This window comes from Colletotrichum navitas, assembly GCF_030913465.1.
Source record: "Colletotrichum navitas strain CBS 125086 chromosome Unknown LY79scaffold_38, whole genome shotgun sequence".
NCBI lineage: Eukaryota > Fungi > Ascomycota > Sordariomycetes > Glomerellales > Glomerellaceae > Colletotrichum > Colletotrichum navitas.
Genome location: NW_026850584.1, coordinates 29,506 through 56,654, shown reverse-complemented (window position 1 = coordinate 56,654; position 27,149 = coordinate 29,506). Strand labels below are relative to the sequence as shown.

The window sequence follows — 27,149 nt, the reverse complement described above, 5'->3', positions numbered from 1 at the left end:
CTGAGCGTCTCCGGTGCCTGGTGCTCTCAATGCCTTCTCCCTCCCCTTGACGCCGAGGGTAAACACGGCCTACCTCGTCCCATTGCAACGGGAAATGAAAAAAGCGGCCAAACCGGTTCTGCCTACCCAACACCCCTGCGGATGTCTCTCTTCCTTTTCCTTCTCTCATCTCCTCTCCCGCCATCCGTTCCAGGGCGATCGCTGTAAGTCGGGCATGAGGTGGTGTGGACCGTCCCCACGGGTGGCCCGGCATTCCGCCCATCGGGCACCAACTGGGAGGACGCTTCCCTTTCCCATGAGCCCGGCAACAGTGTCGAACTCTCTCTGGGAAGCTTTCTTTTAACATGCACCTCGTCCCGTTGCGGATGCACGCTGCATGACTCCCGCAAGACCTTTCCTTGTCCCTCTCTATACTATAGTCTTAAGACTCTTTCTCGTTGGGCTCTTATTTGTTTCTCCGAAGCCTGCCTGTCCTTGCCGTCTCCTGTTATCTGGCACCAGCCCAGATTAGAGATTGAAGCCATCGTCTTCTTTCTCACCTGCACGCCGCAACGGAGTCTGTGGGTACACGCTAGATAGAGTCTGCAGTATCGGCCCGCGATTGTAACCATGTCCCACCGTCCTCCCACGTCGAACCCGGCGCGGAGCTCGCGGACCCAACCGGTCACGAAATCCGGCTCGGCACTCAAGGCCTCCGAGCAGTCCACCACCACATTGGCGGCACCAAAGCCTGTCCGTCCTGTCTCGGCAACGCTCCAGCCCCCGTCGGCCCAGTGGACGGGAAACCCCAGCCCACCTTCTTACACCAGCTTCAACGTCCCTCCTCCTGGAAGCCCGGCACCGAACGCCGGCGGCCCATCGGCGCCCCCGAGAATGCCGGCCTCCTCGCCCGGTTCTTCTGCCGCCAACCGTCTGTCCCAACTGCGCAGCCCGGGACCCGGCGCCATCACCAGCTTTCCTCCTCCCCCGCCAACGCCGCCCCAGAGAGAAGCAATGAGCCGGTTGCCCAAGGGGACCGCGCAGCCGCCGCCGAAGAAGCCGTCTACCTCGGCGCCTACCGCCGCCCGGGCTCAGGCCGGTGTTGCCAACGGCATCTGGACGCCTCCGGAGAACGCGACGAGCCCCGTGGAAGCAGCCGCCGGGGCCAAGCAGCGGCCTGGCGTCATCGACTTTGACAACCTAGAAGAAACCCTCCAGAACCTGCGTTTCGCTCCCTCCCCGATGCTGTCCACCATCTACTCCGTGCCGTCGACCCCCGGCGACGAGATTTCTACCCCCGACTTCCCCGTCGGCCACAGGTCCTGCTTTACGCCCCCGTCCACCAACCCTACCCCGGAACCCATCACGCCGGTGGACGCGACCCCGCGAGGGCCTCCGCCAGCGATCAAGGAGCCCGTCATGTCGCCCACCAGGGCGCGCGCCAACTCCCGTAGGGCCAGCCCGCCCAGCAGGAAGCGCGGCCGCGGCGTGGTCGCCTGCATCAACAGCCCCGCGACCTTCTGCACGACGTGGTACACCCACCCTACCGCCCCGGACTTTCCCATCTGCTCGAGATGCTACGAAGACTACCTCGTCGGCACGCGTTTCGAGCACGACTTCCGGGGCAAGGTGTGCGACGACAACAAGCCCCGCGTATGCCGCTTCAGCAAGCCCCGCATCAGGGACCACATCCTCCGGAACACCCTCGCCACGGGGCGCGTCGAGGACCTCGTCGGCTTCCTCGGCCACAGGAGCACCATCCCCGACTGCAGAGGGCTCGACGGCGTCATGGGGGGGCAGGGGGCCAAGTGGTACCGCCCCAAGAACAACGCCGTGCCGAACATGGTCGTCTGCGAGGCGTGCTTCGAGGACCACGTCCAGCCCTACCGCTTCGCCGCAAACTTCGAGGCGGCCTCCGGACAGGCGCCCACCGACGTGTGGTCGTGCGACCTGTCGACCCCGTACATTCAGAAAGCCTACAAGACCGCCGCGGCCGAGAACGACTGGGCCGGCTTCACGAAGGAGGCCGTCGCCCGGATGGCCATGCCGGCCTGCGCCAAGCGGCAGAAGGTCACCGTGGGCTCCCGCAGGTGGTTCACGCCGGCCGCCGCCGCCTCCGTCGCCGCGAACCACGACGGCGTCCTCGTCTGCGCGGCCTGCTACCACGACCACGTCGTCGGCTCCGGGGAGGAGCGCAACTGGCGCGACGCCGGCCGCGACAACCTCGCCTCCCGGTACGGCAGCCTGGTCTACTGCATGCTGGGGCACTTCAACGTCGGCGTCGCCATGTCGCGCGCCGCCGAGACCGGCGAGTTCTCCGTCTTCTGGGGCGCCCTCGACGCGGCATGCAGCGAGGAGTTCTGCGGCCCGCAGGGCATCAAGGACGGGACGTGGTACACCTTCCCGTCCCACCCCGAGGAGTTTGGCATCTGCGCGTCGTGCGTCGCCACCGTCGCCGAGCCCCTCGGCCTCGCGTCCTCCCTGGTCACCAAGTGCGGCGTGCGCCCCGGCACCACGACGCTCTGCTCCTTCAACCCCGCGAGCCCGCGCTTCGCCTCGTACATGGGCAAGCTCCTCGAGGGCTTCTTCACCGCCGACACGCAGCCCCTCGAGTCCTACGCCCTCGAGTTCGCCAGCCTGCCCCTCTGCCCCCGCGACGAGGATTTCCAGAACCGGCGGTGGTACGGGTGGGAGGGCTGCGCCGTCTGCCCGTCCTGCTACCACGAGTTCGTCCGCGGCACCGCCCTCGCCGCCTCCATGCCATTGAAGGGCGACATGGTGCCCGCGAGCCTCATGTGCGAGATGTACAGCCCGCGCATGCGCCGCCTCTACGCCGCCGCCTGCGCGAGATCCCCGCCCGACCCGTCGGAGCTCCTCGAGGTGTGCAAGGCCCGCCGCGCCGTGTACGCCGAGACCGTCCCCGCGATCAGGGAGATGATCATGGAGGCGCAGGCGGCGCTGGGGCAGCAGCGGATGCTGAACGCCATGGGGTCGGCGAACGGCGGGGCCGCGGGACAGATCCAGGACGTCGCCAGGCAGAACGCCGGCGCGTGCAACATGCCGGGAGCCGGGTTCGGCCTCTCCAACTGCTTTGAGATGCAAGCCTCCTCGTACGGGAAGCAGGCGAACTCGATCCTGGCCGAGTCCGGCACGCGGGCGCTTGTTATCAGACAGTTGGAGAGGAAGTGGAGGGAAGTCGAATAAAAAGGGGTGGTAGGCTGAGCTTGAGTTGGAAGGGAAAAAAGGAGTTTTCTTTATTTTTTTAAAAAAAAGTATATTCCCTTTGTTTTCTATAGAAAAAAGATACCATTTGAAATTCAGACATACCATCCAAACAAACCCCTGAGCTCGATCCCGAGTCATCGCGAGGTTGCTGTTGAAGTGCCCATCTATCTCAGTTTCGGGTAAGCGCTGAGCGCGGCCTGGCCTCCGGTATGGCAAAACAGAACCTTCTTGCCGGCGAAGCCGCCGCCCCTCGCCGTGTGCAGCAGCCCCGTGAACGCTTTGCCCGTGTAGACGGGGTCGGTCAGGATGCCCTCCGCGCGCGCCAGCACCCTGACGCCGTCCGCCGTGCGCTCGTCGAGGCGCCCGTACGATCCGCCGAGGAACGAGTAGTCCACTTCGAAGTCGTCGCGCGTCAGCCCGTCCGGGTCCAGCCCGATGCGCGAGGCCGTGGTTCTCGCGATGCTCAGGACCAGGCCGGCGACGTCGTCCTCTGCCGGCTTCAGTATCGAGTACCCGACCAGGCGTTTCGTGGAGCCCTTCAGGCCAAGCTTCTGCGCGAGCTTGAACCCGGCGACCATGCCGCCCAGGGTCGAGCCGGACCCGAGAGCCACGGCGACGACGTCGAAAGACGTGCCGAGCTCGGCCTCTTGCTCCAGCACTTCAAAAGCCCATCCGGCATAGCCCAGGCCGCCGAGAGGGTGCGTGCTGGCCCCGGACGGGATGCTGTACGGCTTGCTGCCTCGTTCCTTGAGAGTTGCCATCGCATCGTCCTCGCTCGTGCCGACGGGGAAGGTCTCCGCCCCGAGGATCTCGTTGAGCTGGATGTTGCCCGCGTACCTGTACTCGGCATCGTCCGATGTCACAGCGTCACGGGGATACAACGCAACCTGGTCCTCTCTCTCAGTAGACGCACCCCCGAATCCAAACGTCCCCCCTCCGTGGAACCCGCGGGCTTACCTTGAGTCCGAGCCGCGCCGCAGCAGCCGAGGTCTGGCGCATGTGGTTTGACTGGATGCCACCGGTGGTCACCAGAGTGTCCGCCCCTTGCCCGGTCGCGTCCGCCAAGACGTACTCCAACTTGCGAACTTTGTTCCCCCCAAACGACAGCCCGGAATTGCAGTCCTCGCGCGCAATCCATACCGACGTCTCGTTGTCTAGCTCCTTGGTCAGCCGCGAGAGCGGTTCAATGTCTACCGGGCGGTCGTAGAGCAACGGGACACGCGGAATCTCGCTGAAGGGATACGGCAGATTGACCATTGTTCACTGCTCGGCAATACAGCCTTCCAGAACGCCCTGCAGACAAGAGTTTCCGAGAAGTGCCGCCTTCTGGAATATGGGAACGTCTGATATAATAGAAGAAAGTGCCGATAAATCAAACTGTTCCCGTCCAATGTAAGCGGAACCCCGCTTCCGCACCGCCCAGAAAACTGCAGTTAGCTATTATGACGTATGAAGTAAGCGGGACGCTCAACGATGTTTCGACCGAGGCCGGACAGCTTACACGTTGCCCGTAACCCTTGGCCGGTAATAGAACATGGCCATCTTCTACAACCAAGCTTGTACTCCAAAACGCCGAGGCGAGAGGTGCAGCTTTGAAGCATAGCTCTGACAATCACAAGCGGGCACATCGTAAGCTGAGACTGACTGCACAACCTTTTGGAAGGCTTCTTCGACTGCGACGAAACGAGACCACCGCGGGTACACGGGATACTCGAGGAACTTGAAGACTTATATTGAGCCCTTTTCCAAGACTGCACCCCCTTGAAACTCATACACATTTGCTGAAGCGACTGTCAATGCTAAGGTATATGTGCCATAGCGCCTGTTGATGCGAAACCCCAAACCCGAATTGATATCTCGCCCAATCATACGCCCCCCCCCCCCCCCCAAAAAAAAACGATCATATGGCACAATCATTCATGAAGAGAGAAAAGCCAGCACCGGTTTTTTTTTTTCCCCTCTTCTTTTCACCTTTTCTTTCTTACAAAAAGAGAGCACCGACGGCAGCGGCGCCGATCAGGCCGAGCCCCTGGGGAGAGACGACGCCCGCAGCATTCGGGGTCTGAGTGGGCTGGCTGTTGCCGCTGGTAGGGCTGCCGCCGTTGTTGTTGCCGGAGCCGGAGCCGGAGCCGGAGCCGGAGGACTGCGTAGGGGAGGCTCCGCCGCCGACGCCGGAGCCCGGGCCGATGGTGGTGGTCAGCTGGGCCGAGTTGGTGGGGCGAGCGGCAGAGACGGACGGCGTGGTGGAGGCGTAGGACGCGGTGGCGGCGTAGGAGGTGCTGGCGAAGCCGCAGGTCCTCAGGATGTCGCTGATGTCTAGCATGAAGAAAATCAGTAACTGTGAGCTCGCCAAGGGGAGGAGGGGGGGGGGGGGGTTCTGAAGTGGGTAGAGATACTCACCATCGAGGTCGTCGCGGTCTCGGGTGTTCTGTTCCATGCAGCTGGCGCACAGGGCGGCGTACTGCGAGACGTTGATGCTCGTGTTGGTGCAGAAGCACTGGGCCTCGAGGCGGTCCTCGGTGAGGTCGTCCCTGATCAGGTCATCGTCGACCTCGCAGGCGCGGCCGAGGTCGTAGACGGGCCGGCAGACGGCGCCGCACTGGGCGGGGATGTCGTCGTTGTCGAGCTGGAGGTCTGCCTGGACGCAGGCGGCGGCGGCAGCGAGGGAGAGGGCGAGGCGGTTGAAGTGCATTTTGGCGGTTGACTTGTGTATTATGTATTACTCGGGTGGAAAGGAACTAGTTGTTTGAGCAAGCGTGCTGTTTCAGTTCTTGGCGACTGATGAGATTGGAGTGACGAGGGCCGGGATCGATGAAAGATGAGCGGGATGATGCAAGATATATATAACCACGTTCCGAAACAGCTCTGTTCCTGTGGAGATGCAGAAATGTTTATTGGCCGGCACCAATAAGAAGAAGACCAACGAGACAAGATCCCGGAAAGAAACCCATCGCAGGGTACAAGCTCACGGCAATGTCTGGGACAGCCGGCGCGCATCGTCACTTGGGGGCTTGGGTCTTGGATGGACGCTTGGCGCTGGGCAGGTCTCCATCTTGCGCGGCCTCTCCGTCAAACCGCAGCCATCCAAAAGTGGGTTCCGATGAACGAAGCCAAGAACTCACTCGCAGCCCCAGCCTCGACCAGCGACTCAAGACCCCGGTTGCTGGCGACCCGGTAGTTTCGTTTTATGCCGTCAGCTAGAGGTCTGCTGCGTGAGCCGGAGCGTGAACGCGCTGGTCACCTACACCAGAAATGTTCCTCCGTCCGCCCGCGAGCCTCGCTGTTGTGTATCTGAAAGGGCCCAATTGGTGGTGGAGGCGGCATTCGGGGCTTCCTTTCGTCTCTCTCTCTCTCTCAGAGCCAGCCAGTATTATTCCTTCTTCTTGTCCACTCCGCTGGCCCCGGGGTCTCCAGCAAAGCTTAATGCAACACGTCTTGGGGTAACCCTTGTACCGGTATCCCCCCTAAACAGGCACAATTTGCCGGCCCGCCTGTACTCCTCTCTTCCAGATGAGGATAAGGGTCGCGTGCCACAGACAGTAAGCATACCTACGGATATGACCGCTATTTACACATCGGTACTAGTTCTTGGCAGTGGAGGTAATGGCCAAACCAACGCCGGGAGGATGTCCGGGCACGACACCAACGCCGCACGCATGAGGCGCCGAGAGTCACCCGCAGAAGCAGTCCGAAAGGAACGGGGAGGCTGCATGCCAATCACCGTAGGACACACACACATGGCTCGGGGAAGACCAGCCGCCGAAATGGGAGATACTTGGGCGCGTGTCTGGTGCTGAACCAGGGGGAGGCCCCCCCATGTTTCTTCCGAGAGGACTGGGTATCGTGCCCCATGTTGGATCTTCTTCTGCCGGCTCTGCCAGTTGTTTAAACGTTACGGTTTTGAACTATTGTTTTGGGTTTGCGCCCATCACTTGAGATGACAATCACTCGCCGCCGGCAGATCCCCGCCAAGAGAAGCAGAGCCACGGGGACGCGCATGCCCCCTTGCCAGCTCACCAACGACCAAGCAAACAGACCAAGCCGACTTACAGGAGCTGCATCACCGGCTGCTCCTCCGATCCGATCACCGTAGATCTCCTCGCCGCTCTTCTGGCGACGTGGCAAGAGACTAGTTCCCCAAAAAGGCGCATCGGAACAAAAAACCCCCGCCCGACTGCTCTGTTTCCCTGCTTCCCGTCCGTCCATGTCTCAGAAGAGCTCGAAAAAGAGCACTGATACCCTGCCTGCCCAACAGCCGATGACGCTGCTGCGGATGATCGACACCACGTTCTCCCAGCGGCCAGTGAGATGTTTTCACTCGTCTTGTCAAGACGGGTGTGTGACTGGCTAACTACTGCAGCCACCCGTCGGCCTTCGTCAAGTCCACGCAATCCTCGACGCGGTATGATTGTGGAGGCAGGGGGGAAGCGTTGCAGCGAAGTTATCCTTTTTTTCTTCTTTTTTTTTCCATTCTGCTCTTTCGCTCGCCCATCCACCCCAAACAAACGATAGTCATTGAGTGTGTGTCCCCGGGCCAGCTGAGGAGGTGCGGGTACACGATGCTAATTATAGGCATCTCGCGATGCGGGTGTGTCTTGGCACCCCTCAGTCTCATTTTCTTCTGCGCCCAACAACAACAAAGACTCCACCCGCCCTCAATGGACATCTAGAACTCCATCCTCTCTACGCAAGCAACAACATGTTCGCTACGACTTTCCCCGAGCCTGCTGGATGTTCCTTTTGCCGATCTCTCTCCAACGGTCCGCGCAGCGTCCCGGCGCCAAGCTGTCGTTGAAGCTTCGCCTCGATCTTAGCAGCAGTGGCATACGTAAACATACCTAAAAAAAAAATTGTATTAATAGAGTCCAAGTGAATAGTCGAAAGAACTCACCCGGCGAGACAGACTGTCGGATGCCGATCTCTGGGCAGACAGTGGCCCCCGCAGATTCGAGCGGTGAGCGGCCGCAGTGTGGTGATTGTTGCAAACTCGGCAGCCTTTGCCCAAAGGCTCGGGTCACGACGAAGCCCTTGCAACGTCGTCTTTGCAGTTCCCTTCCGACCGATCACGCATCTGTGCGTTCTTCCGAGACGACGACGCCCCTAATCACGGGACAGACGATGGCAGGTGATTGCGCATGAAAGCGACTCTGCTGGCCTCGGTTCAGTCTGTTCTGGAACGAAATGGACTAACGACGGCAGGATGTGCTCTTCTGGCTTGGCCAGTGTACCTCGGCATCGACGGTAGCTCGCGACTCGGTCCTGAAAGGCTCGCACGGCGCGGATGTTGTTGATTCTTCGGTACCAACGAGAACAGCGGACAATGCAACTAGTGGCCGCCAGATCTTTGATCACGTAACCCCGTTGACAAAGATTAACTGACAGCCAGTTATCGTAATGGCTTATGGGGTTACATTCGATTTTCTTCAGCACCAAGGCGGCACTTTGTTTTCTCAGACCGAGTTTCACGAAACATAGCGCGGCCCTTATTCCGCAGCGAGGTAAATATCATGGCGTGTACCGATGACTTCAATGGTTGGAAAATGGGAGAGGTTCAGGGAGATATCGTGCGAGATGCTCCCCTTCTTTCACTAGGCTATTTTCGTATTGACATGTTAGAATACTATGTAAAAGAGACAAATACAGGAACGCAATAGCGAACTAACATTGGGCTGTAACCAGAGTATTGGGTCATGATACGAATTGCTCTAGATAAGTTTCCGTGATGATTAGAGCTGAAATGTCAATTAGGGCATCAATGGATAGTAGATGTTATAGGCACGAGTTTGCGTAAAGCTGGCCGTATACCTGGCATAATTGAAATGCTCGTCGAGAAATCCATAGCGGTAGTTGTCGCCACGGGCTAGACCATCCCATTTCTTACTTGAAGTATCATCAAACCAAATGGGAACCAGACTAAACTTTTCGGCAAGTTTGCTACCTCTTGATAGAGACTCGGCTTTTAGAGATCACCTTGGCCTGCACAAGAAGCCCTTATATTGGCCAGGTCACCGGTTTGTAATTTCAAGTTGTGTCTCGGAATGACCCACAAAGCCTAGCGGGTATCACATTATGAATAACTTCGGGAGCGGCTGTAAAAGAAGAGCTTTGCTGGCAATCATCCAGATGAATTTACCTGGGATGTTGCATCTTTTAGGAGAAGCGAAGCAGTGATACGCAGCTCACTTATGATTATCCCTGACCCAAACCTCGAAGCAAGCGGCGACAGAAAACGACGAATAGAATGGCCTATGAGGATATCGTACTATACCACTAGGTTCTCTCACTATGCCGAATAGCGACGCAAAGAAATAGTCAAGGCTGTAGGAAATACGACCTTTGAGCATTTGGATTCTAGACGTTGTTTACTGCCTTTTCGAGGCCAACTCGCAGTCGGGGTGGAATGTAAGTAGCAAAGTGATTGATACACCAAGGTCCGTACCTAGACCTCTCTTGATCGCCCAGCAAAGCTGAATCGAGAACAGAATACACGTCGGGTGGTCAGTTTGGGGGGCCTACTACTTCGGCGTTCATACCACATACTTCTTCACGTGTGTATGCAGCTTGACCGATGGGTCTTTTCGCTAGAGATCGCTTCCCCGCTTCGCATGACATCAAGTCGGAATTCGAGCTAGTGCCAGTCAGAATGCAGCAATAGCAAGACTACCGCCATGCTTCTTATGCTTCTTACGATACACGATAATGTGTTGGCGACGCATCTCCGGCCGAACCTTCTTGTTACCATTTGCCGTCATCATTGCCAAGTATGTCCTAGCAGTTGACCAAGAGATTTCGCTCCATATGAGAAACGAACGGGGCCTGGAGGACCATAGTCTTGGCTTCGTTCGGCGGCAAACTGATTGCCGTCAAACTCTCGCCCCCCTTCCCCCCCCCTTTTCAAACCCCCCACGCCTCCTCACGTGAGCGGGAGGCAATGCATCCAGCAGCAGAGCCAGGGTCTTGGTAGGCCCGAAATCGAGCGCGTACCTGACGTGCTCTACACCGACAAACAAGATAATTACTCTGGCGCGGGGGAGCTGTATCTGCCTCTCATTCGTTGTCCTCATGGGAGGACAGTCCAAGGAGGGGCGGGGGGCTAACTTGACGGGTGCATGAGGCGGGGGAGTCGTAGTCTGCGTAACGCGTGTGGCGACGACGGACTTGCAGAATGGCGTGGGGTGAGATGGGAGGGGGAGGACGCCTCCAATGCCGAGCCACGGGGTATTTCGACTCTGCGTCGTGATTCGCGACTTTGAGAGTAAGTCAGACCGATAGATACCATCCTCGCCAGTTTCTTTTTTTTGTTTGTGACCGGCGAGATACTACTGTCCGGACGACAAAAACACGGATGTGTTTGGGGGGAACTTTTGAGGGGTAGCGAGAGAGCTCGTACCAGGGAATACGGTCACACAAAAAGACCCTGTGATGTGCAAAGTCTTTCTGCTAGTTCACCGCACGCACTTGGCCGGGGGTCCGGGTGTACGTGGGGGTCACTCCGGGGTTTGCCGAGTCTACTCCGTACATAGTAGACAGACGGGACAGGGACAGAAATAGTCTGGTCATGGTGACGGGACTAAGGTCGAATCAACACCGTCCGCTTCCAGTCTTGAACCAATTGGCTGTCACACCGCCGGCAAGACCCCAGAGTTCTCGGCTGAGTCTCACGGCTCCGAAGTTATCTATTCCCGGGCCGGAGGCTTCCCCCCCCCTCGCCGCGTAGTGGTTCCAGCGCCCCCCCCCCCCCCCCCCCTCCCCCTTTCTTTTGATCACGCGACTATTGATGTACGTTGGAGCCAGAGCGTCGACGGCATTTGCTGCTTGGTGCCACGCCGGTTGGTAAAACCCTTGGACGGGACAGCCCCGGGTTTGGGGAGATGCCGGCCCAGTCAGCCCCAAGAATGAGACGAATACCGGCATGGCGGAGAAGATCCGACTCCTTCACGTCTAGTGGCGTTGCACCTTGTGATGCACCATGCCACTCGGCTCACCGCAAACTCAATTTCCTGGCATGTCAGCTTTGGACTTAGCAGAACCACACACACACACACACACACACGCGCGCCTGCCCACCCACACTTACACGTACATTGTACTTACACACACACACACACACACACACTCCATGATCCACGCACCCAGCCGCTTGCTCGGAGGCGTCAGAACGGGGCGTGGCCAAAGTAGCCACCCCCACGCCGCCCTGCCGCCCTAACCATCCGATGCCCGCCAAGTCTCAGCAAAGCCGCATGCTGAACATGACGGGAACCCCGGGAACTGGCTAGAAAGTTTGCGTCTCTTGCCGCGTCCTCCTCTTCGCGCGGCAAGGAGGGTTCGAGCCTAGTTGGGCTGCTCTAAGTCTATCTGCTTATAAGACCGAGAGTGTTCCCGGCTTATCACCTCCCCCCCGTCTTGTGTTGGCCTCCTTGACATCCTCTCTGCCTCGCTGCATCCGCGCTGCTTCGACGGCTTTCCTTAGCACATGCCATCATCATCATCATCATCATCATCATCATCATCGGCACCAACGTCACCGCAAGAAGACCCGGCCATCATCATGGCCACTCTCCAACCGGCGGAAGAGTCCCAGTACGGCGCCCCCAAGGCGGAGCATCTCCGACTCCCGGGCGGCGTGTACGTCCCCACCTTGGCGTTCTTCACAGAGTCGGACGAGGTAGACACCAACACGCTCGAGCGCCACATCGTCAGGCTCATCAACGCGGGCGTGGCGGGCATCGTCGTCCACGGGTCCAACGGCGAGGCGGTGCACCTGTCGAGGGAGGAGCGCAGCTCGATGATCCGCTGCGCCGCCGACACCATCCACCAGGAGGGCCACGACGTCCGGATCCCGCTCGTCGCGGGCTGCGGGGCCCAGTCGACGCGCGAGACCGTCCAGCTCTGCCGGGACGCCGGCAGGAGCGGCGCGACGCACGCGCTGGTGCTGCCGCCCAGCTACTACGGCGCGCTGCTCGACGACGACAGGGTCGTCCGGCACTTCTACGACGTCGCCGACGCGTCGCCCGTCCCGCTGCTCGTCTACAACTTCCCCGGGGCGGCGTCCGGGCTGGACCTGTCGTCGGACGCCGTCTCGCGCGTCGCGCGGCACCCCAACGTCGTCGGCGTCAAGCTGACGTGCGGCAACACGGGCAAGCTCGCGCGCGTGGCCGACGACGCGCCCGCGGGCTTCTTCGTCGCCGGCGGCAGCGCCGACTTCATCCTGCAGGGCCACGTCGTCGGCGGCCACGGCACCATCGCGGGGCTGGCCAACCTCGCGCCGCGAGCGTGCGTGCGCATCGTCGAGCTCGCGTCCCGCGGCGAGCTCGCCGAGGCGCGCCGGCTGCAGGCCGTCGTGGCCAGGGGCGACTGGGTCGCCATCCGGACGGGCTTCGTGGGCGTCAAGGCGGCCATGGGCCACTTTGAGCAGTACGGCGGCGCGCCGCGGAAGCCCTGCGCCGCGCCCTCGCCCGAGGAGCTCAAGGGCATCGTGGAGGGGCTGAGCGAGCTGCTCCAGCTCGAGAGGCGGTTGGAGGAGGAGGCGGCGGCCGAGGCGGTCAGCGGCGCCGGCGGCGTACACTGATTGATGGAACTACTCCGGCGCCCCGCGTTGGGGTGTGTTCTTCCCGAAGGCGCGAGGTGTGACGTTTGCTGTATGATGTAAGGTGACGGTGGACATGCATTGCAGGGGCAAAGGGAGCGCGGGAGCATAATGGATGGGAGGCAAAAGTCCGGGGGTGGCATGCGACAACGGGTTCCTCGGGCATGGAACTGATGGCCAAAGATGATGCGGAGGTGGAGTTTGATTTGGATTGGATCTGCTTCGTTTCTCCGACGCAGAATCCGGATTGGAAGACAAAAGAAAACTTGTTGGCATTGGGAGGAAGATGCAGAGAGAATGAGAGGGGGGGAGAGGGGGGTCAGCTTCGGTGTCGTCGTCCGACTAGCCATGCGCCACAGATCCCTGCAGAGCACCATGTTGTCGAGTAAACAACCATTTTGCAACCACTTCGCGGAATCACTTGTGCTCCTATTATTCTGTCAACGAGCTACTCCGCCCTAGCAATGCTACGTTCAAGAAGTAGCACAGTACTCTCGTTGCTTCCTCGTCATTCTCTGTTCCGCTTCCAAGATGCCAGACGTTCTTACTATTCTCTTTTCAAAAGAACAATAACTAGTAGCGCTTGTTCTTACTCTCGATTTGTAGCCACGTCGCCCGACCAATCGATCAAGTAACATTGGATTGATGGTGTCGAGAGGCTGGAAAAGTACGAGCCAGGCGGCTATCATCCATCCCATCATGATCGACGACTTGCCCCACGGTCGATACCGAATAGTGGGCAAGTTAGGATTCGGCGGTTACTCGACCATCTGCCTTGCTCACGATGATGGACTAGAACGCTATGTCGCCATAAAAGTTGGAGTCTCCAGTCCGTCGCTCTCTCGACGCGAGCCACGTATCCTACGCGACCTATCTCGCTCAACGCCAACATCATATGCTGCCCGTGTAGCTATCGATGCAAGTGACGCCATACCAAGCATTTTGAATGAACTTGACATCCAGGGTCCCAATGGGACGCACGCATGCTATACTGTTTGTTGCTCCTGCGCGGTGAAAAATCAAAGAAGCATCGTTTAGTCGTCTCTTTCCCATCGAGGTCGCCCGGGCGCCGGCTGCGAAACTGACGATGGCGGTTGCCTTTGTCCACGGTCGTGGATTCTTCCATGGAGGTTGGTTTATGATATCCGATGAATCAGCCGAACAAAACTAAACCAGTTGAAGATATTCATCTTCGGAACGTGCTAGTAAACTTCCATCAGCATTTAACCAACTCTCAATCGACCAGTTCAGGAATGAATTTGGCGAGCCTGAGACGGTTCCCATTAGTCGCCTGGATGGAAGCCCTCTCCCGCCTAACATCCCTCCCCGCGCTGTAGTGCCCCTGTATCTTGGGGAGAAGGTCTAAGAGTTCCCTCTAGCTGACGCGCATGGCCTTGTTCTCAACGACTTCGGTGAGGCGTTTGCACCAGCCACGGAACAGCGTCTCGGGAAGGACTGCAATACGCCCGGTGCTAAGACAGCATCAGAGGCACTTTTTGAGCCCGACGCGCCCCTATCGTATCCATCAGACATATGGAGCCTTGGAACTGCCATATGGGAAATCCTGGGCATGGAGTTCATCCTTAGTGAGTCAGAAACACAAGGTGACATTGCGGCTCAGCAAATTGACGTCCTCGGTTCTCAGTATTTCCCCTCAAACTGGCAGAAACACTGGGAGCAACTGATTGCAGCGGAAAGGGATAGAGACGAAGGAGCACCTCGCCGGCTCACGGGTCCTCGTGAGGCATGGCCTCCCCTCGACATGGCCTCCCCTCGACAAGGCCTTTGATGAATTCGTGCAAAAGTGCAGAAAAAAACGAGAGATGGCCGGGGTTTTGGGGGAGGAGGAGACGCGTGCAATTCTTGATATGATGCGAGGTATGCTCAAGTCCCGACCTGAGGAACGATTGACGGTAGAGGAAGTGCTTGGGTCTGAGCGGATGACCGAATGGGTATTGCCTCAGTTGGAGACTGGAGTGAAGATGTCATGAGGCGAAATACCCGCCCCCACCGCCGTGCTTGAGGTAAGATGGCCCCTCGCGCGAGGCCGATGCCGCGGCCAGCTTCGGAACCTCGGAGAGGCAGTACAAGAAGGCAAAGTAATTTTTAATGGGAAGGCTTGCAATATCCTGGTTGGAGATGGCCTGGAGATGCTGGTGGATGATCGTCTTATAGGCGGCTGCGAGCGACGCGAAGGGCCCGCTTGGTGCTTGCGGTGTTGCGAACCAAGGCTTTTGGGCGAACCCCCCTGACTTCCCCGGGCGAGGAACTTTAGAGTCGCGACCTCGCTCAGGAAAACGTAGTCCTGCAGGGGCTGGGGAGGCAGCAGCAGCAGCTCCAAAAGGCGTATCTTCGCGATCCACGCGACGCCGTTATCGAAGACGACATCCAGGTGACAATCCTGGCCGCCGCACTGCTGCTCGACGATTTTGATTCGAGTGCCCTGGTCCAAGTCACCGGCGAGCGCGGGGATACGGCAAGGGATGCTGTTCCTAGCCTTGCTTACTACAGCTTCAAGAGCATCGACCTGTATCCTTGCCAAGATAGCCACAAGATACTGTCTTTTTGCGACTTAATATTCACTATAGAATGTATCTGAGTCGCAGTCCTGCACACAGTTCAGTTATTACGTTGGCCAACCATGTTTGAGGGAGGGTTCCGCTGACGTATGGGGGGCATTTGTGACCGTCGCCTTTTGCATGGTTATGGCACAGGTGCTGGCCACAGATCATGCAGCTTCCGACGTTGCGTTCTGCTGGAGTTCGGCATCCGGGAAAGCAGCAAGTGCGAAGGACCATTCTGGAGAGCCTGCAGTTGTGTATGTGTGTGTGTGTTGACTGAGGCCTGGCGGCCGAGGTGTACCAGATGTGTCATACGATCTGACCCCCACGCACACGCTATACCATAGATCTTACACCCCCCAAGAGGCCCTGATGTCGGGCCGACAAAGTCTTGCTTCCATGCCAATCATGCCGGCGAAAGTTGTCGACAAGCAGCCGGTGGCGACGCACTCTTTCTCCCGTGGGATAATAAGCTGGGCTTCCCTCAGCCGAATGCAACGGGCCCCCCCATTGGCCGGGTTGTGAGCGATCACCGTGATACGCCAAATCTAGGCATTTGCCACTCGCGGCACGGAGGGAAAATGCACCGGACGATATCAACACTTGTTCCGTGGGAAACAGACTCATTATCGTTTGTCATTCCACAGGTATATCCAGGGGAGGAGGGGGACGTGTGGGCACAGGGAGATCGGCGTTGCTCACTCGCCCCGGGGTGCTTATGGAAACCCCAGACCCCAGAAGACCATCGCAGTCAGACTTCCCCGGTGGCTGAGAGTCGCCAGAAGGCCCAGACAGGCAGAGAAGCAGAACCTTTTGCAGGTCCGCAACCAGCAGGGTTGCAAACATGAGAGAAAGGAGGGGGGAAGGGATGGTCCTTTTCCAAGGCAGGCACGCAGGACACGAGGAGGCGGAGGGAGGGGAACTAGGTAGTGTAATTCCATCAACATGGTACGCGCGCGTATCTCCATGACAAGCAAACTTGGAGATTAGCGCCGGTGGGAAAAGGGTGTGTGGTGGTCCCCTATGCACCCCGCACATGTAGGTGATCATCTGCGCCGAGGGGTCGAAGCCGTCGGCAGGATTCGGACTCTCGTTCCGGGGATGACATGACGTCTGGGGGGGAAAATGTAAGACGGACGGACCCGTGACGACAAAGCCGGTTCGGCGCAGACGCTTACGGTGGCTTCGACTTCAGGAGTTGAAAGCGCCCGAGTAACCGTTTGAGAACGGGCTGATGCTTTTTCGGACGAATGGTCCGTCCATATGCGTTCGTTGCGCCTCCCATTCGAGGATATGAAGTGGGTTTGCTGCCGCAGCCGAGCTTGCTTACGGCGTCTACACGTACGCAACCGACGACACCAATGAGAGATGGGTCATCCCGACGTGGCGGTAAGGAAACAGGGCAACAGGAACAGTCCCAACGTGGCTGGGGAAGAAGCCGCGCATGAGCCAGTATACACCTCGGCGTCAAGATGGTTGGCAAGACGGGAATTCCTTCTTGTCGAGCGATTACGTGAAACGGCCCAAACCAGCCGAAATCTAGTGAGTATTTGAAACCGAGTAATATCTGCCTTGCCGGGTAATTATATCGAGCATATTTCCAAGAAACATTAATAGTTATATATGCGTGCTCACACGCACGCGGGCTACTTCGGCGTCCCGTATGCCCAAGGAGATAGACGGGCCCCTCGATCACCCGACTTGCCTCTGTATTACCACACATCAGATCATCGGGCCTCGTCAACGTCATATTCACCTGCGTTGCACTCCCCCTCCCCCGCGTTGCGCAACCAACCAACCAGCCTACCAACCAACCAACCCCGTGCAACATTTTGCCATTTTCATGGCGATCCCCATCAAGCCCACCTAGTCCACCGTCTTACCCTCCTTGGTTGTCTCGTTGATGCCCTCTACGGGAGACACGGCCTCGGTGGTCTCCACGGTCTCGCCCTTCTTGAGACCCAGCTGGCGCGTGTCGTAGCCGTTCTCCTCGAGGTAGGCGCGGTAGCGGGCGTCCTCGAGGGCGATGGTGTCCTGGCCGATGTGCGGCAGGCAGAACAGGGCCAGGGCGGCGGACAGGACGCACAGGGAAGACGAGACCCAGAACGGGTACTGCGCCGAGGCGACGGCGTTGTCGCCCGCCGCTGCCTGGATGTACGGGAACACTGCGCGCGTTGGGAACGTGGTTAGCATATCAAAAAAAAAAAAAAAAAAAAAAAAAAAAAAAAAAAAAAAAAAAAACCCTTGCCTCCCGTCCGGTCCCTTTTCCCTTCAAACACAGGAGAAAGACTTACCCCAGGTGCCCACGAAAGCGCCAATCTTGCCGATAGCCGCAGCGACGCCGTAATATTTTCCTGTACGCCTGTCAGCGAATTGTTCGTTTCCACGGCCTTCATCGTGGTAAAAGGGTGGGGGGGAGAGGGAGGCTCCGTACCGCGGATACCCGTCGCGCAGGTCTTGGCGGCCAACAAGCCGATGTTGTTTCCGGGCCCGAACTCGCCCAGGGCCAGGAAGATGCCGTAAACGACGACGAAGCCGCCGACCATGCCGGGCTGCGACAGGTTGAAGTAGTCGCCCGCCATGATGAAGCCGACCACGGCCTGCAGGAAGACGCCGAGGGCGAGGGCGTAGCGCGGGCCAAGCCAGTCGGAGGCGGGCGCGCCGAGCATGGTGCCGGGGATGTAGAACAGGTTGATGACGGTGTTCCAGCCGAAGACGGTCGTGAGCGGGGCCGTGTCGCCGTACAGGTTGCTCAGGATCGTAGAGGAATAGATGCCGAAAGAGTAGGCCGAGAACTGAGCAGTACGAGACGGTCAGCACACTTCCAATGCACATTTTTGGGAGTTGCGACGGTCGTCACTCGGGATAGTGTGGGAAGAGGGGGGGGGTGAGGGAGACTGACATCGTAGATGAACCAGATCAAGCTGACGACGAAGAGACGCCAGCCGTAGAACTTGAGGGACAGCAGGTACGGCGTCTTGGCGTAGCGCATCGAGTTCTTGGTGAACTCCTCGGGCTCCTTCACGAAGAGGCGGAGGACGAAGAGGAACATGGGGAAGACGACGCCGATGCCCAGGCTGGTGCGCCAGATGGTGCTGTAGTGCCCGTTTCGGCAGGCGGCGGCGACCACGTACGGTACGAATGCTGTGTCGGGAATGTCAGTTCGGTTCCGCTAACGCGCCTTGGAAGCAATGGATATGGGGACGAACCGCCAATGACGAAACCCTGCGCCGCACGCATGATCATGTTAGCAAAAATGACAGAAAAAGAAAAAAAAAAAAAGAGTCCCGTGAGAGAGAGAGAGAGAGAGAGAGCGGGATTGCACAGTTTTTCTCTCTCTCCAATCTTACCCAGTCAATCATCGTGTTGGTGAACATGATGAACCAAAGGTTCCTCGAGCCCGACTTGAGCTCGCCCGTGGACTCGGCGGCGCCGACGCTGCCCGCCGGGTACTCGCCTCCAATGCCAATGCCGACCTGTTCGTCGCCGGGGAGGGACCACGGTTAGCCAGAGAGATTCTCGACGGGGATGGGGGCAGCAAGGAGGGGGGGCATCGCTTACGAAGAAGCGCCAGGCGGCCAGCATGTTGAACATGCCGACGGGCTCGCCCTTGTAGTAGGAGCCGGCGGCGAGGGCGGTGAAGACGAGCAGGATGATGGTGGAGACGAGCAGCGAGTTGGTGCGCGACCAGTGGTCGGCGAGCCAGCCAAAGGCCAGCTGGCCGACGACGGTGCCGGCGAAGGCGATGTCGCCGACGTACTTTTTCGCGTTGGACGTCTTGTAGAGGTCGCCGTACTGGAGCGCGAGGACCGTGGTGACGGACCCGATGACCTGCACAGCAGTTGCCGCATCAGCTCAGCCGCCGAGCTTCTTCTCCCGGGCGATGGGCGCTTACGTTGTTGATGTATCCGTCGGAGAACAGACCGGCGCCGCACGCGATGACAGGGACGATGGCCGTGCGGAACGGCTTGGGCGGCGGTGCGGCGTCGGCGGCGGCGACGGTCTCGCGAGCTGCCGCCTCGGACTCGGGCGACTTCTTCCTTGCAAGGTTAAACATGGCGGGCGACGAGCGACGAGGGCAGAGCAAGCAGGTCGCGCGGCTTGGTGAGGGAGGGGGGAGGGGGGGGGTTAGATGAAGCAAGGACGTGTCGCCAAGCTGGTCGCGAGCCGTCGCGAAGGGTTTAAACAATGTTGGCTGAAGCACGGGCGTGTGTGAGGGGAATCGGGACACCAAAGGTATTTATTAGTTCGGACGATCACGGGCCCATTCGGAGCGGCAGAGGAGGATGAAGAGCGTGGGGGGCAGGAAAGGGAGGAATGATCTGAGCGAGCTTGCCAGTCGGGGGGGGTCCGGTCATCTACCCTACCTTTACATGGTGTAGGTAACTAGTATACCCAGATCGGATCGAGCTTGGTTTATCATTTATCACACACTGACAAGCCTATCCCCGGCGCCTTTGGTCGGTTGATTGCCTCATGCTGCAACCCGTTGGTCTGTCTGTCTGGCTGCTTTCGCGGTGCAAGGCTTGTGCTGATAACACCATGGGTAATGCGGCAGGAGACATGGGCGTTGGCCGTGCAGTAGAGCAGCACTAACAGCACACCTGCACGATTTACAAGACTTGTTCCTTCAAAATAAACCCGTTGCATTCTGTCCGAGAAACACCTACTAGTTTTGTTTACCTACAGGTACTTCGTATGCCGAAGCAAAGCGGTCGATTTGCTGCCCCATAGCCGCCGATTGGGGGAAGCTTCTAGTAAGAGCGGCCCGGTGTGCTAAGCTTTTTTTTTCCTTTTCCTTTTATTTTTCAAGCATTTCTCTAGCCGTCTTGGCGGACCTTTTCCGCAGCGAACCAACCAACCAACCAACCCCATGCCGAGACCCCCCACTCACCCCCAACCACCCATTGCGAGTTGCATTGTTTTTGTTGTTGCTGTTATTGTGTGTGTGTCAAAGTACTTTGTGGTTGATTAATTGGTGCGAGGTACTTTCCAGGGCTGCCGCCGTCGACGGCCGGCCTGACCGAGAGCCGCAAAAGCAAGTAAGAGACTCCGGGCCGTCGCGCAGTTCGTACCAAGAGATTCGTTCGTTCGTTATCTTCCGGCTGGCTCGCGGCCACCCTCCCCGGACGGTCAATGGGCCAAAAACCTGCCTCGGAGCCCGGCCCGATGCGGCCAAGGCGACCAACCCGCCAATGTCCCGTACAAAGCGAAATATGCTCCATAAGAATGACATCCGAGATTGTACTGATTGGGCTCTTTAGCGCCGGGTCTGGTCTGACATGCCCGTCCTCCCCAAGCAGAGTGGGTGTACCCGAGAGCCCGCAGACGGACATAACCCCCTGCATTGGTTGCCAGTCTTTTTTTTTTTTTTTTTTTTTTTTTTTACCTTTTGTTTTTGTACTTCACTGTTTGTACGGTAGACCTACAATTTTCTCCTACAGAACCGTGGCCTCTCCTACTCTTCTTCGTCGCGAGACTGGCTCGGGTGTCCGCCCTTCTCTCGCCTTCTCGCACCAATTGGCTTGGCCCAAGATACGGGCCAACACAAAGTCTGAAGCTCGCACTCCTCGCTGCTTGCTGGTCCTCCAATGACTGTCCGGCTCAGTGTGATGAATCACTGGCTGACTTTCGTTTTTTCGACTGCCGACTTCGTAGAGCCGCCGCGCTGATCCGCGGTTCGCGAGCTTAGCTATTTGTGCCGGGCAACACGGCTCGTGTCCAACACTGCCAGCCGTAGTAGGCTCATATTCGAGCATCGCCTTGCCCAAGCTCCCGGATTGGACGTCGCCCCCTCTCTGTGGAATCCCTATTCCGGCGCCTGGTAGACATCGTTTCGCCGACGCAAGACTGCGGCATGTACAATCATGTCGTATGCACGACTGACGCCAGAGTTGCACCAGCACCTCCAGACAAAGTTCTGGCTTCGGGGAAGTAGACCAACTAGCCACCGACTCTATCCACCAGGCCAAATGCATCTCCAGCACGCTGCACATTTGTGACCTGGCATGAGATGGCATGACATGGGATGGCATGGCGCAGCGCGACATGCGACTGCTAGCATCATAATCATATGAGCAAAACCGGCTGCGAGTCTTTCCGCCTCTAGACTGACTGCCAAAGCCAGCACGTGGGGATGAGATGCCTTGGGAGCGTCGACATAATGACAGCATTGTTGAAAGCACGTTATCTACGCCTCCTCGGAAGGTTTAACGTCGTACTCAACCTCCGTCCTGATCACATACTTGGCTCCCTTCCGAACCCCAGTGCCCTCGTGCAACGGCGCATCCCTGGCATCTCCATGCGGGAACATCGCGACCCCGCCCATGACGGGGCGGACGGGGTACGCGTTGAGCGTCCCCTCGCGTGCGCCTGGGAGGAAGTAAGTCGTTTCGCCGCCCTCGAACTCGTCGTTCAAGTAGATCAAAAACGTAAAGAGCGAGCTCTGCGCCTTGCCTTCGGGCGAGGCGTCGTACACGTACGTGTCGTCGGGAAGGATACCCGACGGGGGCCAAGCCCCGTCAATGTGCGCGCGGTACTCGGCGCCAGGGACGTAGCGGTAGACGCGGAAACGACGGTTGAGGCCGCGGACCGCACGCCCGCCGACGGAAGCAGGAACGAAAGACGACACTCGCGCCCACAGAGCGTCGTGGAAGGCAGTGTCGACGACCCAGTAGAAGTTGTGAGCGAGGATGCTGATGTCTCCATCCTCGCGCAGCGGCGCGTCAGGGAGGAAGTTGACGGTTTCGCCCGCGGCGATGATGGCCTTGCACTCGTCGGCGGAAAGCACATCTTTCAAGAGGCTGAGCCCAGGCACGACAGGGTGAGAATGTAACGTGGCCGGCCGACGCTCTGCTGTGAGCGGGATCGTGTTCGGAGCAGAAGTGTAGAGCAGGGCGTCGTGATGATTTGGCGGCTTGCGTAGAGGGCCGCTCGTGCGTTCGATCACACGGAGGGACGCAGCAAGGTCTTGCGGTGCCGACTCGAAGATGGTCTTGTCGAGAACCGAAGCGTATACCTGTTGCGGCGGTGCGGATGGGCGAAGGTCCCACGTCTCTTGCAGAGCGATGCCTGGTGTGGAAGAGAGAGGCAATGGCATCGCCTTGGGGTTGCTATCTGAGTGGCCGCAGGCACGCAGCACGGCATCGAGGGTTAGCAAGCGCTGCTTGTCCCTTTCGCTGCGTTGGAAAACGACTCCGTCGCCTTCGCCTTCCGGCATAGTTGACAGGCCGCTAATGACGTCAAGGTCTCGCACCCAGCGACACAATGCTCCCAGCTTTGGTTCTTGGCCGCGAATCCTCATCTCGGCGAGCAAGACCCGCGCGTCATCGTACTTCGCGTCGGCAAGGGCGCCCGTAATTCGAGCCGTCAGTCCGAGGTTCGTGCCCGCTGGAAGACGCATCCGTTAGTGTTTGTTTCGCCAAGGGCTCAAGGAGACCACGGGGCCTCGAGGGGACGGCACATACGCGCATTGTTGAGACCGCTGGCACAGTTCTGGCGGAACTCGTAGACGGCAACCCGGAGGTCTCTGCACTGCTTTGACTTGATCAAGTTCGGGTACTTCGCCAGCGTGTTTAGAGTCTCAACCGCGATGTCGAGCTCCTCGTCCGATATGACCGTTTGGATGCTCTTGGGTTCGAGTGCCGCAGCATTGTCGTCACTACTGTCGGGAGGGGTGATTGCTGTGCTCGTGGCCGTTTTGGGGGCCTTGCGCGGCAATTCGGTCTGCGCAGTCTGTTTGCGCTTCTTCGCCTTGGACTTCGTCATGGTCGATTGCTTCGATAGTCTGATCACGACGGTGTCAGAATGTTGGTGGCGTGAGGCGGAATAAGAATTTCGACCAAGCTCCCCCCCCACTGAGTACGCTAGTAGTAAAGCAATCGCCGACAGTGCGCGCGGGTTGTCAAGGGTCCTGGCCCCCGTGGGGTCTTGTTCGCTGGTCGAGCGTTATTGCCTGAGGCATAACTGGAGCGAGCGTGAGAATCTATACGAGCATCACGTGGATCATCACGTGGTCTGCAAATACTAGACACAAGCATCCAGTCATGACTCTAGCTTAGAAGGATCAATCATGTCTACAAATGAGAACTAGGATCTTGGGTTTTGCTCTCCCATTAGTCCCTATATCATCTATTGAGAGTGACTTCAGCATCGAAGTTGACAGTGTTACGATACAGCTTCATCCAACCAGGCCAAAGCCATGAATTTGTAGATACCAGACGAAGTCCATATTCATAGAGCGAAGCGACCATCAAGAGAGAATCCACCATTTCTTAACTGGTATTGCTTGGAATCTAAGAATGAGCTTGAAAAAGTATTGAAGAAGCTCAGTTGGCTCTGTGGGATCGTCAGATGACATACTAAGCACAGGAAACTGTACTTCCAATAAGTCTGCAGCCTGTAAATGTCAACTTTACGTCACCGATATCGTCATCGTGGCGAGCAAATGAAGAATCAAGCAACACTAATTCCTCGATAGATGCAATTTACCTTCAGGCATTCAATGTTTTTCTACATAAATAAGACTTCTGCTAGCGCGCAGTTCTCTTAGGCTCAAGAAGACTAGAAGCATCGTCCTGATGGAGCATAGTTTGGTGACTACTACTGGATTTTCGTTGGCTTGTGTTACCTTTATGAGATTATACGATTTCCCCCTTCAATTCCTCATAGCGAGAGTAAGTAGTGTAAACTGTGATGCTATAAGTCGGTTTTGTTGCATAATTAGCGTAACACACGCTGGAGGGCCATCATGAACAGGTTCTAACGAATCAGCTCCAAAGTTGACAGTGCCTAGAAATCCAGTCGCTCCGTCTCCCGACAGACTCAGTAATAATCAAGGAGGAGTTTTCTTCACCACTTGGGTTTTCCAGCTTCACTTCACTACGGATCGCATCCCGTCAAATATACGTTCTATGAAATCTCTTCTAAACCAACGACTTACATACATCCATCATCTTTGTGATGGCCGGACTTAAGGTTTTTGACGAAGTCACTTCCGAAATTATTTCCATCACCGGGTCGAATAAGCGACTGGGTTATTTGCTATAAGGACATGGTTGAGAAGAGGCCGCCAAAGGCTCCCGCCGACGGCACGGACCCGCTTCAATATAGCCACTCATGCGTATGACCAACTAAGGTAGCACTAAACCAATAATGCCGCCCACTTAAGCAAGCTTGGTTTATCAATCAATGCCATCAACCGCACGGGGCTTCCCTGCAGAGTGGATAAATCGATGAATTGGCGATGCTTTACTCGCCATAGTCCTCTAGCTCTGGTCCCTGTTGATATTCGAGGCTTTTACGAAAAGATCAAGGTAATCTGCGCCACGAGGATTTGAATCACACTTTGCTGCGCGTGGTCATGGGTCATCATAACTTGAGCTTCTCAGTGTGGACAGGGACGAGGGGTGAGCGTAATATGAATCTGCAGAAAAGTGCTGATAGTTAGGCAGGCTCTTTGGGTTATGGGAAAGATCTTCATTATCCACAATTACTTGGACGACATATGAACAAACGATATCTAATCTATCTGGGATCGACGGTGTACTCCACAGATGATATGGGTCATTGTAACAGTTTGCAACTTTGATGATACAACTTTGTTTCGCTGTCGATTATCTACTTTTTGCCATGGCCTGATGTGTTCCAGGTATCTTGCGATAGCTCATGGAGAGGCCGAATAGGGACAAGCATTAAGAGCATTGTAGCGCCCTAGAGGTCGTGTTTTTGTTTTCATGTGATCAGATTCGTCTCGTCGTGCGAGGTCTTAGAGGTCTCTCTCCCGCCGTTACGTATCTAAAGTCCGGTGCCAACAGCCTCGCAGTGGTCTCTCCCAGCTGCAGATCCGTGGATGAGGGGGCCTTGACGTGTTATGAACCAGCTCCATGATTTTAGAGCATACGTGGACCTTGTGATAGTTAACATTGCCTCAGGAGTAGACATGGACAATCCTTTCTTGAAAGCCACAATGTTTGTCGCCGGCATCATCCAAGGGCTACCGGAAGTGCGACGACCCCATGAACCTCCATCGAGAAGCTCTACCTAGGTAGTATGAATTTGGACTTTTTCATTCGCTGTCGGGGCATCTACGGCGCTGCTGATCACTGACACTCGATACCTATGCCGTCGCCAACGTCTTTCTGGGTGGCGCTGCCATATCCCGTAGCATTTGGGACCTTCGGACAGCCCGTCGGCGCTATCGACCCGGCGGCCATCAATATTCTTACATTGGTGGCAAGAACACCGAGTTATAAGACCATTCCGACTCTCGTGTACACAGAGAAACTGGCGCCAACTAGCTTCCGACGTAAAATCTGCCGGCAAGCCAGCCCGGCCGCTAATGTTTACGCAACATCGGCCCGCGGACGCCGACCTCACACGGGATGCCCGCTTTTCTGCGCCCCCCCGCGCGAGACGTGGGGGACGGCGCTAGAGGGCGGGGACGCCGAAATGAGGGCGCTGCTCGTTCCTCTTCAGAGCAAGTCGGCGCATCCAGCGGCTAACAACCGGCGTCCCACGTGGCAGCCGCGGCCGTCTGAGGCGATGCAACCGGTTCGTCCGCTGGCCGCGCATGGTGGGCGAGCACGGATCTAGGAGCGCTGGCGGCAACGCGGGATATCACGAACGCAGCGTCCGTGTCAGCGATTTTAAAGACGGCTCCTTGAGGGACCTGTCGCATGGAGCGGCTAGATGGGTTTCATATTGAGCTGTGGAGCGTGCAAGAGTTTTTTTCGTCTGGTTGTTCTAGACCGGCGTACTATATGCACTGTCGTGAGTAAGTCGTAGATTGGTTTTTCATGAATCGCAAGCACGCGTTGGAGGCTGGGCATTTTGGTCTATGTTTCTATTGGGCAGTATCGGCATATGTGATTGCGCCAACAGTAGCTAGCGTCCTTCCTTTCCATGCATTCTTGGTGTTCCCTATGTGTGTCTGACTCGGCCGTCACACCGCCGTGCAGCAGTTCGTCTCATCCCAGGACACACGAGGGTTGGATTCACACGCCTTACCGCTTTGCAGCCGGGTATGCTGTTTCAACGGATCCAGTGAGAAATACCCCTGTTTGCAGGTAAACCAATCTTCTTTTTACCCTAAGCAGGTTATTCGATCCATCTTGTCAACCGTCAAAATGCATTGCAAAGTCTGGTAGCGAACTTTGAAACGATGCCGCCACACGACTGTTTTGCCCACTGTGAATGTTCGCAGCTTTCCTGGCGCAACACTCTGATCAACGCCCCCTCGAGGAGAGCCCCGTCCGGTTAAGCTGCCTGTGCTCATTGCACCCGAATCTATGGATAGAGGGACAGCCAGAGGGATCTGAGCTGGGGGGGGGGGAGGGCAAGTTGGGGAACCTTCAGCCGGTGATCTGGTATTCAAGTCTCTCGGCCGGAAGACTTGAACCGAGTTTCACGTAGGTGCTGGCAAGTGAAGTTAGGGCCCTGATTGGGATCCTTGTCATTGGCCAGGGACGTTATCTCGGCCACATGTTCGCCAGAATTCACGGACCGACAGACCCGCCTACTGGAGCGGGCGGCAGACGGAAATGTGACGTGACTGATCGTCTGACCGAAGACTTTGCCCAGCAACAGCAGAGCGTGCTTCCGCGAAATCGACAATGCCCGCCATCAGCGGAAACTCATTATCTAAGGAAGTACGGGCGGCCTTGAATCTATTTGGCTTCTTCATTTCTTGGCTTTATCTTTCTGTCATTTTCAAGAGCCATCGTCTGACACTTCGTGTATTGTGTCGAGTATCAGGCGTAATGCTTATACCATGTTTTTCTACCGTGCTTTCATAACGT

General features: G+C 57.5%; 8 protein-coding genes across 8 annotated transcripts; 4 read left to right on the top strand and 4 right to left on the bottom strand.

Annotated features, from left to right (window-relative positions):
- Positions 1-873: 873 nt before the first annotated feature.
- On the top strand, positions 874-3,183 carry LY79DRAFT_633986 (uncharacterized protein; the record flags this gene model as incomplete). Its single annotated transcript, XM_060562221.1, has 2 exons — positions 874-1,298; positions 1,434-3,183. 2 exons carry the CDS (start codon positions 874-876, stop codon positions 3,181-3,183), a joined length of 2,175 nt encoding a protein of 724 aa, XP_060413057.1.
- A 185-nt stretch (positions 3,184-3,368) lies between these two features.
- LY79DRAFT_517598 (1-aminocyclopropane-1-carboxylate deaminase) lies at positions 3,369-4,461 on the bottom strand (the record flags this gene model as incomplete). The annotated part of the gene is made up of 2 exons (XM_060554953.1): positions 3,369-4,091; positions 4,162-4,461. 2 exons carry the CDS (start codon positions 4,459-4,461, stop codon positions 3,369-3,371), a joined length of 1,023 nt encoding a protein of 340 aa, XP_060413056.1.
- A 724-nt stretch (positions 4,462-5,185) lies between these two features.
- LY79DRAFT_670541 (uncharacterized protein) lies at positions 5,186-5,896 on the bottom strand (the record flags this gene model as incomplete). The annotated part of the gene is made up of 2 exons (XM_060563794.1): positions 5,186-5,520; positions 5,605-5,896. 2 exons carry the CDS (start codon positions 5,894-5,896, stop codon positions 5,186-5,188), a joined length of 627 nt encoding a protein of 208 aa, XP_060413055.1.
- Positions 5,897-6,124: 228 nt separating this feature from the next.
- On the top strand, positions 6,125-6,644 carry LY79DRAFT_556881 (uncharacterized protein). The gene has a single exon (XM_060558049.1). The coding sequence runs from the start codon at positions 6,178-6,180 to the stop codon at positions 6,403-6,405; it is 228 nt and encodes a 75-aa protein (XP_060413054.1). The 5' UTR covers positions 6,125-6,177; the 3' UTR covers positions 6,406-6,644.
- Positions 6,645-11,752: 5,108 nt separating this feature from the next.
- Positions 11,753-12,772, top strand: LY79DRAFT_670540 (dihydrodipicolinate synthase; the record flags this gene model as incomplete). The annotated part of the gene is made up of 1 exon (XM_060563793.1): positions 11,753-12,772. One exon carries the CDS (start codon positions 11,753-11,755, stop codon positions 12,770-12,772), a length of 1,020 nt encoding a protein of 339 aa, XP_060413053.1.
- A 717-nt stretch (positions 12,773-13,489) lies between these two features.
- On the top strand, positions 13,490-14,781 carry LY79DRAFT_591016 (kinase-like domain-containing protein; the record flags this gene model as incomplete). Its single annotated transcript, XM_060561223.1, is given in 5 exon segments — positions 13,490-13,754; positions 13,816-13,920; positions 14,011-14,150; positions 14,160-14,434; positions 14,535-14,781. Coding segments are annotated over 5 exon segments (1,032 nt in total).
- Positions 14,782-17,217: 2,436 nt separating this feature from the next.
- On the bottom strand, positions 17,218-19,408 carry LY79DRAFT_517538 (major facilitator superfamily transporter; the record flags this gene model as incomplete). Its single annotated transcript, XM_060554947.1, has 8 exons — positions 17,218-17,516; positions 17,646-17,705; positions 17,786-18,146; positions 18,254-18,495; positions 18,561-18,576; positions 18,702-18,827; positions 18,913-19,182; positions 19,247-19,408. 8 exons carry the CDS (start codon positions 19,406-19,408, stop codon positions 17,218-17,220), a joined length of 1,536 nt encoding a protein of 511 aa, XP_060413051.1.
- Positions 19,409-21,541: 2,133 nt separating this feature from the next.
- Positions 21,542-23,118, bottom strand: LY79DRAFT_670538 (prolyl 4-hydroxylase; the record flags this gene model as incomplete). Its single annotated transcript, XM_060563792.1, has 2 exons — positions 21,542-22,740; positions 22,818-23,118. The coding sequence occupies 2 exons, from the start codon at positions 23,116-23,118 to the stop codon at positions 21,542-21,544; spliced, it is 1,500 nt and encodes a 499-aa protein (XP_060413050.1).
- Between the last annotated feature and the right edge of the window lie 4,031 nt (positions 23,119-27,149).